The sequence below is a fragment of the Physeter macrocephalus genome, chromosome 4 (assembly GCF_002837175.3).
Source record: "Physeter macrocephalus isolate SW-GA chromosome 4, ASM283717v5, whole genome shotgun sequence".
Taxonomy (NCBI): domain Eukaryota; kingdom Metazoa; phylum Chordata; class Mammalia; order Artiodactyla; family Physeteridae; genus Physeter; species Physeter macrocephalus.
The window spans coordinates 1,170,303-1,184,027 of NC_041217.1; the positions used below are offsets into that span (position 1 = coordinate 1,170,303).

At 66.2% G+C, this 13,725-nt stretch overlaps 1 protein-coding gene across 2 annotated transcripts in view; it reads right to left on the minus strand.

Annotated features, from left to right (window-relative positions):
* Positions 1–1,875: 1,875 nt before the first annotated feature.
* PKP1 (plakophilin 1) overlaps positions 1,876–13,725 on the minus strand; it is a 48,232-nt gene continuing 36,382 nt past the window's right edge. Inside the window, exons 5-14 of one of the 2 annotated variants that reach the window (XM_024130740.3) lie at positions 12,728–12,935; positions 11,576–11,753; positions 10,384–10,498; positions 9,191–9,346; positions 8,328–8,504; positions 7,090–7,243; positions 6,624–6,810; positions 6,043–6,127; positions 3,296–3,402; positions 1,876–2,056 (exon numbers count right to left, since the gene is read on the minus strand). In XM_024130740.3, the coding sequence (XP_023986508.1) occupies positions 3,328–3,402; positions 6,043–6,127; positions 6,624–6,810; positions 7,090–7,243; positions 8,328–8,504; positions 9,191–9,346; positions 10,384–10,498; positions 11,576–11,753; positions 12,728–12,935 (1,335 nt within the window). In that variant the 3' untranslated portion in view covers positions 1,876–2,056; positions 3,296–3,327. The remainder of the gene's footprint in view (positions 2,057–3,295; positions 3,403–6,042; positions 6,128–6,623; positions 6,811–7,089; positions 7,244–8,327; positions 8,505–9,190; positions 9,347–10,383; positions 10,499–11,575; positions 11,754–12,727; positions 12,936–13,725) is intronic. The other variant, XM_055083999.1, reaches the window with a different exon arrangement.

Here is a 13,725-nt window from a genome sequence, read left to right on the forward strand (position 1 = left end):
CCCAAACCAGGCCTGGCCTAACTGTCCCCCTGGCCCACGGGGGTCTGAAAAGCTGCCCATCCCCAAGGCAGAAGCTCCTAACCCTGCGGGGGAAGGAAAGCCGAGGGAAGGGGCACCTCCACAGGGCCTGACTGGACTGGACGGTCCTCTCACACTGGGGACCCCTAAAGCCAGGGGCCCCAGGGCCCCTCTTTCCTCCAGGAGAACGTGAGACGGGGGTGCGGCCTCTGCGTTCACTGATGTATCCAGAGTGCTTACAGCACTGCCTGGCTCCGTACGTGTTTCTTTGAGAAACCAGTGCCTCTGGGCCCTGGGGGCTGGCAGAGGGGAGTGTCTACTGGGACCAGCTGCCCACGGGCCCCGAGAGAGAGGCAAGCCGCCACCACGAGGGGCGGGAGGACGCGGCACAGACCCAGCCGCAGAGTACGCCCGGCTGCGTGGCCGTCATCTCGGGTCTGTTCCCCACCCCCTCCCTGGTCCCGTCCTGCTGCCACATCTCTCATCACGAGGGTCCTCAGCGCAGAGGCTCTGACTGCTGGGGTGGCGGCGGGGCTGGACGGGGCGTGGGGGAACTCCAGGCGGGGCGGGGCGGGGGCCAGGCAGCCAGTTCCCCTGGATTACCACCAGTGCCGCCGGGCGGGGACGCCGTGTCCTGCCCTGTCCTACAGTGCAGACCCAGGACCATTTACACAGCCCTTCTCCGGAGGCCCCTCCTCTACTTCTCATCTCAAATGCACAGGAGTCTGGGGTCTGGGGTGGCCAGTGTCCCTGGTGGGCCTCTTATCACGTCCCCTGCGGTTTGCACAAAGTAGAGACAGAGGGCTGGGGTCGGGGAAGAAGCGAGCGGCCTCCGGCTGGGACGGAGGCGGCTCCCCTTCCTGGTCTATCCAAATTCTCTTCCTCCAAGTCTCCCGGGACCCAGAACACTCCCTCGCTTGGATCTTGGCAGGCGCACAGGGCAGGACCCTCCTGGCTGGCTCCCTGCCCAGCCCAGCCTGCCCCTCCGCTGGGAATACAAGGACCAAGCTGCCATTCCCTGGACAGCTCCTGGGCTTTGAGCACCATCTGCCTTCTTTCTCCTGCAACAAGTGGATTCCAAGCCCCCGGAAGGCAGGGGCTTCCCAGGCTGAGCCTGCTCTGACGGGTACGCAGCCCGCGAGAATGGCCAGCCCCCCCTCTCTGGCACCTACCCTCGGGACGGCCTTCACGCAGCAAAGCCGGCGTGCCTGTCCCGGCCCGTCTTGCAGACGGCCCCGTGGCACTGCGGGCCGGGCCGCACAAGCGCACGACTAGATCTTCCCAGGAGATACGCCGAAACCCGCCAACCTCCCTCTCCTGCAGAGCTGCCTCTTAGCGGGGTTTGAGCCCCTGGCCCCAGGTATTCCCCACCGCGCGCCACCCCCTGCCACGGTCCCCGTGGGCCCGGCGCTGGCGTGGCCCCTGCCCCGGCACACACAGCTCAGGACGACGGGGAAGCTGAACCCAAAGCACACGTCGTCCGCGCCTGTGAGGGCGAGCCCCTCCACCACGGCGAGCCACAGCCCGGCAGCTCACACAGTTCTTTGCGGTTCGAGGTCCTGCTTTCAGCCCGGGGAAGCTGAACCCAAAGCACACGTCGTCCGCGCCTGTGAGGGCGAGCCCCTCCACCACGGCGAGCCACAGCCCGGCAGCTCACACAGTTCTTTGCGGTTCGAGGTCCTGCTTTCAGCCCACGCACACGCACGCGTGCGCGGCCACACACACACACACACACACACACACACACACACACACAAACACTATACACGTGTATATGTACCGTTTCTCGGCGAAAGAAGTATTGACATCAGACATAAGCCCCCTTAACTGAAAAAAGGCCCCCAACCCTCCCCAATCCTCATTGCCTGTCAGTTCCCCCAAGGAAAAAAAAAAAAAAAAAAAGAATCTAAAAGTATTTTTGTCATCCACAGTGTCCCGGTTTGCTCTCAGCTGTGGTTAAACATTGCCCAATACTGTGCAGCTGGACAGAATACCCCTCCAGCAAGGCCCGAGTCTTCTCAGCTGGATCGTATCATGTCTGGAAAAGGACAAGACCTCTAGTGAGTGCCCACAGGGGGACAGCCGCGCCGCCGGTCTCGCCAGGGCTGTCCCCCTCTCACCACGTCCACACAGACGTGCCCAGGCCTGAGCCTGGGGTCAGGGTCGCCCTCGATGCGTTCACAGGTTGCTCCTGTTGGGTCCGAGCCGCCCCCCCACCCCCCGCCCCCGCCCCCACCCCCACCCCGGTGGCCAGCGGAGCACCGAATGCCGTGACTGCCTGCATCAGGCATCTGCTGGTCTTGGTCTCCTCTCCCTTCCTGTCCTCACGTTGTTGGAGCCCATTTGCCAGGAGTGGGTGTCCGAGGTCTAAGGGAACCCTCTTCTGGACTGAAGTTATAGCGCCTACCCCAACCAGGACCCTCCCCGGGTGCTGGGATTGGGGTCCTGGCGATAGCTGGGGCACTAGGAAGTCCCCTTCAGCTCAGAAGACCCTGTGCTCATCCCGGGCTCTTTGCAGACGGCTCCCCCCCACGGCTGCCTGCCTCTGCTGACCTTCGAGGGTTGACGAGGTCTGGTTTGGGCATCTAAGCGTGGTCCTGGGCTTACCTGCACCAGAATCACTTTGGATGCCTGATTAACAATGCATTCTCCTGGACCCCGCTCCGGAGCCACTGAGTCAGAACTGCTGGGGACAGGGACCGGGGCTGGGTCCCGGGCTGGGAGCAGGAGCGTGCCGTTTAGCAAGCATCCCAGGTGAGTCTTATGAAGCCTAAGGCTTATGAGCCTTTGTCACAGATACTGGCTCTGAGGTTTTGGTCCCTAGAATCATCAGCTGGAAACAAGCCTGTCCACACTAGGTATGTTGCAGAGACCGGAGGGTGGATTATAAAAAGGAGAAGGTGGTGAGCTGTAGAAGCCCAAACCCCAAACGACACATGGTGTCACTGCAGGGGCGCCATCCACACCGCAGCGCACGCGGATGGCGCCCCCTGGGTCGTGCGGTGTGTGACGCGCCGGCTGTACCCGGCAGTTCTGCCCAGGCCTCTGCCTGTCAATGCTGCCAGGACACTGCACACCCCGAACATCCCGCGTGGGGTGGTCGCCGGGCAGGCAGTCTACACGGCTGTCCTCACAGACAGCCTCACCGTGTGTCAGCTGGACGGCAGGATGCTTCTGGATCCCTGGGGAGCACCGTCTGGCTCCCTTCTCTGGGACTGGCTGGGGCCGCGGCGGGGGTCCTGGGGGCGCGCCCTGCCCTGGAGGGGCCGACTCTTACCTGCAAGCCGACCTTGCTCGGGCGGCCTCTTCCTAGACCCGGGAGGTGGAGCTCCTGAGGCTCCTGGCCGCGGCTAGGGGTCCCAGCACGCTCCTATCGAAACCTTGCTGTGGAGAGACAGCAGCGACGTGAGACGTCTCCAGACGGACCAGCGCGGGCGTCCACGCGGCCAGAGACCACCCCCAAGCATCCCTGAGCTCGCGCGAGGCTCTCTGGACGCGCTCTGCACGTGGGTCGGGGCTAAAACTGGCCTGGTTAAACGTGTGACCAAGCGTGAGGTCACTGGCACTCATGAGTCAGTGAGCTGGGTCTGGCCTTCCGCGCAATGGGACACCCTACTTCTGCCATCACAGGAATCTGAATCAAGGCGTGAGGGTTTAGCTGGTGCTTGTCACTCTAGAAACAGAGCAGCCACCGAGATCAGATTAGAGGAATTGTTTGTTTCTTCCTCCGACTGGCCCCGCTTTTAAAACAAATAAATCCCGACAAGAGCTCTTGGCAGGAGGTCATGGCCGGCGGGGCGCAAGGGTCACGGGCTCTGTCTACCTGTGTCTTCTGCCACCTCCAGCCTTACCAGCCCCGAGTGCAGGCCGAGCAGAGACTGACTCTTACTCCTGTATGTCTCATAGCAGACAGGAGGTGCTCAGTAAATGCTCTGGAGTGACGGAGGGCGGCCCTTGAGGAGGGGCGCCCGGCTCCAGCCCTGGCCTCTGAGAGCCTTGTCAGCGCTCACTGACCGGTGGGGACACAGGGGCCCGAGGCAGGCGGTGCAAAGCCCCGGTCCCACCTGGTCTGGGCACGGGCCACGTGATCACCCCCCACCCCCCCACCCCCCCACCCCCCGTCCCCCGCGGGTTTGCAGGCTCTCTCCTGCCAAGCTTGGCGGGACGCGGTGGAAGGTCCCAGGAGAGACGAGTCCTGGGTCCCAGCCCCGCTGTCCTCCAACTGGCCGAGTCCAGGCCAACTCCGCGGCCCCGTCTCCCTGGTCTGCAGGGGGGACCAAGGCCATGGCGGCCTCACTGGGGACGCAACAGCCCCGTGAAGGTGGACGAGCACCGAAGCACCAGCCCAGTCCCTTCGGGGCTGCGGTCAAAGCTGGCTCCAACTGCACGGCCCAGGAGAGCCTAGCCAGGGGACTCTCTGTGCGTCCCGGGAGGGTGCCGCCTCCGTATCCGGGTGAGCCCAACCCTCGGGCCACCTCGGAGCAGCTGGAGGAAGCGCCCCCTGGTCCTCTCACCCGCCTCCCCTCCACTAGGCCTTCCTGGCAGCTGTCACGTGGCCAAGCCCACCTGCCCAAAAGAGCAGGACCAGGGCCACCGCCGGCAGTGGCTTCACACGGCCCCGGCCACCTTTGACCACGGTGGCTCCACGGCCCCGTCCGTCTCCCCACTGCGCTGGGGGAAGAGCCGTCCTCCTCCTGCCCAGGGGGCTGTCCTCCCCTCCCCTCCCCTGCCTGGTCAGGCAGCTCCTGACCCTCCAAGACCCTGTCACCACCCCCCGCCCCCCGCCTTCCTCCCCCTCCTTCACTTTCCCTGCAGCAATGTCATTAAACAGGCGGCTTCTTACCCATTCTTTTGTCTCCCTTCCCTCAGGCCAAACTGAGGTGATCAGGTCCCCTCCCAGCCCCCCGCCCTCCCCCCTGCAGTGGGCCCCATGGGGCTCCCCCTCCCCGCTTTGACAGCTGCGCCCTAGAGTCACCAGAGACTTCTGGATCTGCAGACCCAGGCCCTTCCTGTTCCCATCTCCTTGTCCATCAGGAGCCCCGGGACCCGCTGCCTGCCCCCCCGCCAGCGATTCCTCCTCCCTTCCTGCCCCCCTCTCCCCTCGGCCCCCAGGGAGGGTCTTGCCCCTGCTTCCGCCTTTGTCCCCCAAGACTTTTCTGCAGACGTGCTGCCGTGCCCGTGGCTTCTCCCACGTGGACACGCAGCCGTCTGCACGCAGCCTGGCCTCTCTCCCCAGGCCCCGCACGCGGACCCCAGACTCCACCTCTCCATCAGGGCTCCCCTCCCTCCTCCCTCAGAAGCCCCTGACCCTCCCCCGCTTCCCTGGCTGATCCGTTTTTAACAGGGTCTCCAGCCGGAAGCCCGACCCGCCTGTTTCTTCTGCCCCTGCCCTTCACGTCCACCCTCACCGCTGCTGACACCTCGGTCTAAAGAGCGGCTGCCCACGAGAAGGGAAAGGAGGTCAGTCAGCAAGAAGGGCTCCTACAGAACTGGACCCGACCGTGCGGCCGGGCAGGGGGGAGGCGTTGGGGACAGAGGGGCAAGGTTGCCACCGGGCAAATCCAGCAGCCTGGTCGCGTGTCCTCTCCGCCCTGCAGTGCATGGAAGGAGCCTTCCTAGGGCTGGTTTCAGCATGTAACCCTCTCCTCCAAACCCTCAATGGCTCCCCCGCGCCAAAAGCAAACCCTTTAGTCTAAACTTGATGGGGTCTCGTCATGCAGCCCAAACGCGCCTTCCCAGCCGAGCGCACACGTGCCCCCAAGAGCGTGATGTGCCTTCGGTCCGCCTGCTTCTCAGTTCGTCCCCAGAAGACCCCCCACTCCCAGGCCTCTGCAGCACCTCCTAGATTTCCCGTGTCCTCCACCCCGTCAGCACCTCCTCAGGCCCTGGGCTGAGATGTGTCAGCGCCTGGATCCCAGTCACCGAGGGGCCGGCCTCTCCCTTCCTGAGCCGCGCGGACCTGAGTCGGTGCCGGGAAGGAGCCGGAAAGCCTCGCCGGCAGGGGTGAAAGGTGTGGGCCCTTACCTGTCTGAGGACCCCCTGCAGCTCCCTGCTGCACCACATGTCGGCCAGGAGGAGTCGGGCGGCCTCTGCAGCCTTGGGGGAGGCGCTGCACGGGTGGAAGTTCGTCAGGGGTGAGACTCCAGCAACTTGAGGATGAACGAACACCCCCTTCCGTCCCCCCCTCACCTCCTCGTGGGGCGGCCCCTGGGTGCCTGAGAGCGCAGCCCCACTGGGGGTCACTCTACACAGCGGGCACAACCCCAGGCCCCTGCCCACCTAGAGGTGCCCGGGACTCTCCTTGGGGCCCCGGTCCCACCCCCTGGCCTCGTCCTCGGAGGAGAGGGGCCCGTGGAGCAGACGCAGCTCCTGCGCGGCTGGGTCTGCCGCTCCGTGCCTCCTGCTGGCCCGCGAGGACTCAGTGTCCCTCGGTCCCCCGGCCGGGAAGTGTGCTGCCCGAGGCCTGGACGCTAGAGCTCAGCTTCCGGACTTCCCTCCTGGTCGGCCTCCCCGCCGCTTCCCCTCTGCCCCGCACGGCCTGCCCAGGCGGCAGTACTGCTCCGCGGGGCCGGGGAGGGCACGGAGGGGGCCCCCGTCCTGCCCACCTGCTGCGACACAGGTTGATGACATTGTTGATCATGCCGCTGGAGAAGTGCTGCTTGGCCATGCCCGGCAGCGATGCCATCAGGTTCCTCACGGTGTAGCAGGTCGAGGACAGGATGTCCTCCGAGTTGCTGGTGTGGCCGGTATGGCTGGTGAGGAGTCTGGTCACCTCTGGGAACACCTGGTTCCCTGGGAGAGAAAGGAGGGGAGGGCACGGGGTCAGGTGACCGAGGGCTCCCATGGGGCCCCGGGCCTAGCGGCTCCAACTCGGGCCTTGGGACCGTATGGGACCTCGCACACCTGCGCCCCATCCTCAGGTGACCTGCCCCTTCCCATGCCCGAGCCTCTCTTGGGCCAGCTCCCCCCGACCCCAGGGAGCGGTCAGAGGGTAACCTTTCGGTAGGCTCTGGAAAGCGGGGGGGTCCCTCTCGAGGGGGTGGGGGCTGGCCCGAGCCTCGCGGCACTCACCCATCACCCTGTGCAGCGGGGGGTGGCGGGACATGTTGCTCAGCAGGGAAGCTCCGGACCGCACCACGTCGGAGTTGCCCGACTGCAGGAGGTTGGCGATGTGGGGCAGGCCCTTCTCCTTCAGCCCGATCAGCTGGCTCATGTCGCTGGACATCTGAGAGAAGGGACGGACGGGTGAGGCCTTGGCTGGGCTCCCCAGGCCGCCCGGCAGGCCGGAGAGGGCCAGTCACCCCGAACCGAGAGACCCCAGAACTTTCTCTCCTCCGCGTTGGAAGCGGAGACAGACACGCATTTGCTCCCACCCGGGTGACTGCAGAACAAAGGCCCGGGCAGACGTGCGCCTGCGCCTCACCCGGGGCAGCCTGGAGCCCAGGGAAGCGGGGACGTCTCCGGCCCCTCATTCACGGTGGGAGGGGCCCCAGAGCCAACTTCCAGACTGAGCCGGTGCCGGCGGCTGCCGATCTGCCCGCCTCGCCCTGCCCGGCACCAGCTGCTCACGTGAAGCCTCGGGTCGAGGGCCCCTGTCACCTGAGGAAGTGCCCACCTCCTCTGCCAACCTCCCTGCCTCCTGTGGAGTCAGTACACGCTTGAGTCAAGGAGGGATGAGAGCGGGCCTGTGCCCCGTGGGGGCGCGATCCGGGTCAGCCCGTCCGGGCCGCCGGCAGCAGAGCCACCCTGGCCGTAACCCAGTCCGGGCTGGCGTGGGGTTCCCGAAGACCCCCGGCCTATCCCCTCACGGTGGGGGGGGGTCCTCCTTTACCCTCAGCCCGCCCTTGTCCCCCTTCCACCCGACCCCCTTCTGTCCCGAGCAAAGAGGAGGGCGGGGCAGCCGCAGACGAGCCTCCCATGGTTCCGCCCAGTCCGCCAAGTCCCCCGCCTGCCTGTGGCCTCAAGATCTCTCCCAATCCTGCCACATCTTCCTCTGGACCTGCCCGCACCCCAAACCCTCTATTTCCAGCCCTGTCAGTTCAGCAAAGAGGAGACCCCTCTCCTACCGCAGACACAGCCTTCACCCTGTCCCCCATGCCAGGCAGAGCCCGAGGCCAGCCCAGGGCGGGACACCGGGAGGCAGACTCGGCACAGACAGGATCCAGGAGGCCCGGGTTCCGGCCCCCGCCCCCCGGCCGCGCGTCCCCAGGGCCTGGCCCAGAGCCGTCGCACGCCGGACCCTTGACTCAGGCAGGCCCCGGCTCCCGGGCCCGCGGGGAGCTGAGCCCGGGCGGGGCGGGGGCTCTCACCAGCCCCTTGCTGGCGGTCAGGTTTTGCAGGGCACCGGCGCAGGCCTCCAGGGTGGCGTCCTTCTTGCTCTTGCCCATGAGGCTCAGGTAGGTGCGGATGGCGTTCGAGTGGCACAGCCAGCCGCTGCCCTTGGGGTGGGGCTCCTCCTCCGGAAGCGGGCAGTCGGAGTTGTTGTTCTGCGGACAAGAAGCAAGTCGCGGGGGGCCGCACCCACGCACTCGGCTCCCCCGGCCCCCGGGTCATGGCTCCAGAGGAGGAAGCGCCCGCTGCCCCTCCTCTGTGCACGGCAGCTGCTCTCCGGCGGGCGAGGGGCAACGGCGCCCTCTGCCGTCTCCACGGGCTGCGGAGCGTCCTCGGTGCCCCCAGCCAGCTACGAGGCTGCGGTGGGTCCCACACACCCTGACACCTCCGCCCCTCCCCGCGTCACAGCCTGAACCCGACCCTCCCCGGGCCAACACGGGTGGCCCAGGGCCCGGCTCCCACCGCCGGCCCAGTGACGGCAGCCTCCCTCCCTCCGCAGCACATCCCTCTGCCTCCGGGGAGACCTGGGGGGCTCAGGAGGCGGTGGGAACCGGGCTGCCCCCCAGTCTTCAGGGGTGAGATGAAGAGGGGGAGACTTTACTAGTCACACAGCAGGAGGGGCGAGGCCTGCAAACAGGGGGCTGGAGCTTTTGGCCTCTGGGGGTCTGAGCAGCTCCTGCGTCCCGAGCACAAGCCCCCAGTGTCGCAAGATGCCAAGGTCGGGCGAGGGTCCGTCCCCGGGGACTGGTCTCAGGCTCCAGCGGGGCAGAGACGTGGGGCGCACGAGGCAGTGGGGTCCGGGGGACTGGACGGGGGCAGACGGGCAGACGCACGCGCTCACCGACATCCTGTGGCCCCTGCCGCTGAAGCAGCCGGTGGAGGACTTCTCGGTGTAGGCGTCGCGGCCGCCGTACTCCAGCTGGCGGTAGCGGGTGGGCACCTCGGTGTCCAGGCGGTAGGAGAGGTTGTGCAGGATGCACATGCAGTTCTCCACAGACTGGGGGCCGAGCGGAGACGGCGCTGAGCCTCTGCTCGGCCCCCGAACGCCCGGCTCGGTCCCTGCTGCCGCAGCCCCCCCAGCGAGAGGGCGGGCCCCTGGGGCTGCCCGGGGCCGGCACAGACCCCGCCACGGTCCAAGAAGTTCCCGGGGGCAGCTGCTCCCAGATCGCTGCCGCTTTCCTTCCGTAAACCCTCCCGGCTCGGGGGTGCGGCCGCAGATCTGCCCTCCTGGGGTTTGGGAGCCCCTGACTTCCAGGGCCCGGGGTCACCCAGGTGGAGGGGGTGCTCCATCCAGAGCAGAAGATCACGGCGGTGCTGCCGGGGCCAGTCTGAGCAGGGTCAAGTGACAGGCTGCCTCCTGAGGCCGGCTGCCACTTCCAGGGGAGGGAGCGGGGGACAAGATCCCTCCCCGGGGAAACCGTGTGCGGGGCCCGGGGCCGTGACGCCCGGCCCGTCCCCTGGGCACCGCTCGCCAGTCTCCATCCTGCTGTACAGAAGGACCTCGGCCTCCAGTTTACCCTCCTGCCCTCACTGCCCCGTTCTGTCTGTCTGGGCAGGTGTCCGGAGTCCTAGGGGGTGGGAGGGCGGCTCTACCAGGGCCCTTGGGGGCGGCAGCGGACGCTCACAGACAGCTCGCCCTGGGCCAGGAGTTCTCTTCGTGTCGTGCTTATTAACTGAGTCCCTAAAACAACCCCCGAGGTAGATACGATGTGGACTGAGGAACAGAGAGACGAGGGAAGCGTCACAGTCACGAAGCCTCTAAGCGCGGGGGAGGACCTGCCCCTGTAACTACTGCTTGGGCGCCACCCGCCGAGGAGGGGCCGGGGTGCTCAGCATCCAGATGTCCCCTCTGCTGGCCAGGCTCCGGGTCCCTTCCGGCCCCCAGGCCACGCCTTAAAGGCTCCCAGGAGTGCGGACCTGCCCCGGGGAATCCGGGAGAGAAAAGCACCAGGACCTGGAGTCCCAGGCCGCCCTCACTGACCGGAGACAGAGAGGAGTCTAGGTTCAGGGGTGCCGCCTGGGGGCGACGCTCACCTTGTCGTCGCAGCGGCTGGCCTTCACGCAGCTCTGGATATAGGCCATGAGGGAGTCAATGAGACCCGCGTAGTTGCGCATGATCTGGCGCCCCTTGTCCGAGGAGCTCAGGTTCCTGGCGGAGGACGTGGGGCGGGTGGGGAGGGGTGGGGGTGGGGGCAGGTGGGAGAGGAGGAGGTGCAGGGGGGAGGGCAGGGGGGAGAAGAGGAGAGGAGCAAGCGGGGAAACAGAAGCGAGGACCAAGGAAGGAAAGAGAAATTGTTCAGCCAATTCTGCTCAGTCCTGGCTGAGGCTGGGAAGGGGTCTCACTGGAACTCGGCTCTCTTCGCCCTTCTCTCCCACCTGGTCCCCGGGCCCGTGACTTTTATGTGTCCGGGGCGCCGGTGCCGCTGGCACCGGCCTTCGTGGCACTTGCTGGGCAGGGGACTGGACGTCCCTCCCCGCGGAAGCTGTGCTCTGCCCGCGGCAGTGGGCTCACGCCCACCCGCGCAGTCCGGGCCCCTCTGCCTGGGGCAGGGGGGCTGTGGCTGCCGTCACCCCACAGAGTCCTCGAGCACCCTGGCTCCGCCTCCGCCTAGCCTCTCTGCTCCCCAGAGGCTGCCGCCAGCGGCGGGGAGGGAGGAGCCCGAGCCAGCTGCACCGCCGCTCTGGGGCTCCCAGGAGCCGGCTAAGACAACCCCCTCAGAGGGAGGTGTGACCCTTCGGGGGGGGTCTGCTCCTCAGCTCCACCGCCATCCCGCCCACGCCCCTGGAAGCAGCACGCCTAGGTCCCTCCGCCAACAGCCTGCAGGGCCTTTGCCGCGCCCTGGGGCAGAACCCAGGGAGCTCTGGGCTCTAGAGCGGTGCCAGCTTCATGCCGAGGAGCACGGCAGACGCTGTCCGCACCCCAGCCGGGAGCCCATCAGCAGACCTGTGTCCAAAAATGCTCTTCAAGACAGCACAAGAAAGGCATGTTTCGTGGGGTGGAAGAAGGGGAAACAGCTGAGCCAGCTGAGCTATTCAGATCCAAGCATTTCCACCCAGACTCCTAAGGAAGAGCCCCTCAGCAGAGGTGGTGGGGTCCTGAGCCTCCACCAGGCCCGGGAAAGCCGGCACGCAGCCACGTCTGGGAGTCGGCCCAGGAGGCCAGGCTGGTGTCAGCCGCCTGCCCCGCTGAGCCTGGGCGGAGCCGGGCTGCGCTCCCCGCCCTCACCTCAGGCAGCCGGTGGCGTTGAAGAAGACCTCAGCGTCCACGGCCTCCTGGGGCAGGTTGCTGTTGCCGTCGCACCAGCCGGAGAACGGGATGATGACCCGGTCAGCCAGGACGGGCAGGGCCTCCGAGATCAGCTCCTCCTTCAGCTCCTCGGTGGAGGACAGGTTCCAGAGCAGCCCTGGGGGTGGGGACCGCCAGGGTCAGGAAGACCGGGGACCCAGTGCCACCCCTGGCTGGACCCCACCTCCCGGAAGGGCCTCTGCCATCGGAGCATCCCGCGAGCCCGCCTGCCCTCGTCTCAACTAGACGGCAGGCTCTTGAGGGCAGGGCGTCTAGAATTCTCTGTGCAGGTCAAAGTTACACATAGGGAAGCTGATCAAAACACATCTGACTCGGGGCTTCCCTGGTGGCGCAGTGGTTGAGAGTCCGCCTGCCGATGCGGGGGACGCGGGTTCGTGCCCCGGTCCGGGAAGATCCCACGTGCCGCGGAGCGGCTGGGCCCGTGAGCCGTGGCCGCTGGGCCTGCGCGTCCGGAGCCCGTGCTCCGCAACGGGAGGGGCCGCGGCAGTGAGAGGCCCGCGTACCGCAAAAAACAAAACAAAACAAAAAAAACCCCACATCTGACTCATCAGTGTTTTCTGATACAAATGCTAGCACTCAGAATCTTCTCACGGTCTCTGTTTTCCACCCAAAAGTCAGCCCAGAAACTCTTCCTGTTGCTCTGTATGTGGTCCCATCTTCCCCGTCCCACTCAAGGTCTCCTCGGTGACTTCTGTGCCCTGTGTCCCCACCCTGAGCGCTGGCCCGCACGAGCCTTGGATACAGGCGCTCAAGACCTCTTGACCAGCTCTCTCCCTTCCCCTGCAAATCCCAGGGTCTGCCGAGTACGGGTCCTGCCTGGACACCAACCCTCCACCCCCGCCCTCTACCCCTCACACGTAGATGGTGGATGGACGGATGGATGGACGCGGACAGATGGATGGAGGGACACAATACCCAGGGTCACCAGCTGGACACGACCAACCTGGCCAGCACCGGTCCCATGGGACTCCTGGGGTGTCAGCCTGAGGCCGCCCACACCCCACCCTGTCCTGGGCTGTGGCCGCCCCAGCGCCTCCCAGCCGCCCCACTCTCTGTGGCCGGGCTCCCCACCGGTCAGCTGCTTCTGGATCTCCGTGCAGCCGGTCCTCCTCAGGAGGCTGACGGCCTCGCGGATACCGCTCTGCCTGTGAGTCTCCAGCTTGTTCGTGGTGCTACGGAACACCAGGTTGCGCAGGGCCCCGGCCGCGGCCTGCTGCACGTTCTGGTTGGGGCTGCGGAGGAGGTCCACCAGCTTGCAGATGCCGCCCAGCTGGTACACCTGCGGGACAGGGCGCCCGGCGCCGGGCAGGGCGGTGAGGCCGGGCTGACGACCCTCCACCCGGGGCAGCTTCACCCCGACCGAAACGCCCAGGGCGGCCGAAATCAACAAGCAGCGCAGAGCGGCAGTGAGCGGCCAGACGCGGAGCAAAGGCAGGACGTAGGCGCCAGCTCTCCCGCTCCCTAGCCGGGGCTCCCGGAGCCCCTCCTCCCCAGCCCCGCCTTCCTCCCCGGGAGCCCGCCGTGAGGACCAGCCGGGAACACGCATGGAAACACGCTTCAGAACCCTAAGGCGGGGAGAGCCCCGTGGAAACGCCTCCTCATAACAGCAGGAACCGGAAGCAGACGGAGCCTGCCCGCTCAAGGAAATGCATTCACGGGGCTGCACCCTTGGGCTGACAGCAGAGGACTGGATGGGTCCTCCCTGCCAGCCACGCTTCGAGGCACAGACAGCCCTGTTCTCCACCACAGATGCCTGGTGAGAGAGGATGGCGCCACGGAGGGACAGAGACAGAGACAGAGAGACAGAGACAGGGAGAGAAACAGAGAGACAGAAACAAAGACATAGAGAGACACAGGCAGAGAGAGACAGAGAGACAGAGACAGAAACAGAGACAGAAACAGAGAGAGACAGAGACAGGGAGAGAGAGAGACAAAAACAAAGACACAGAGAGACACAAGCTGAGAGAGACATAGAGACAGAGACAGAGAGACAGAAACAGAGAGACAGAGAGACAGAGAGAGAGAAAGAAACAGAGACAGAGAGAGACAGAGACAAGAACTCCATCTGT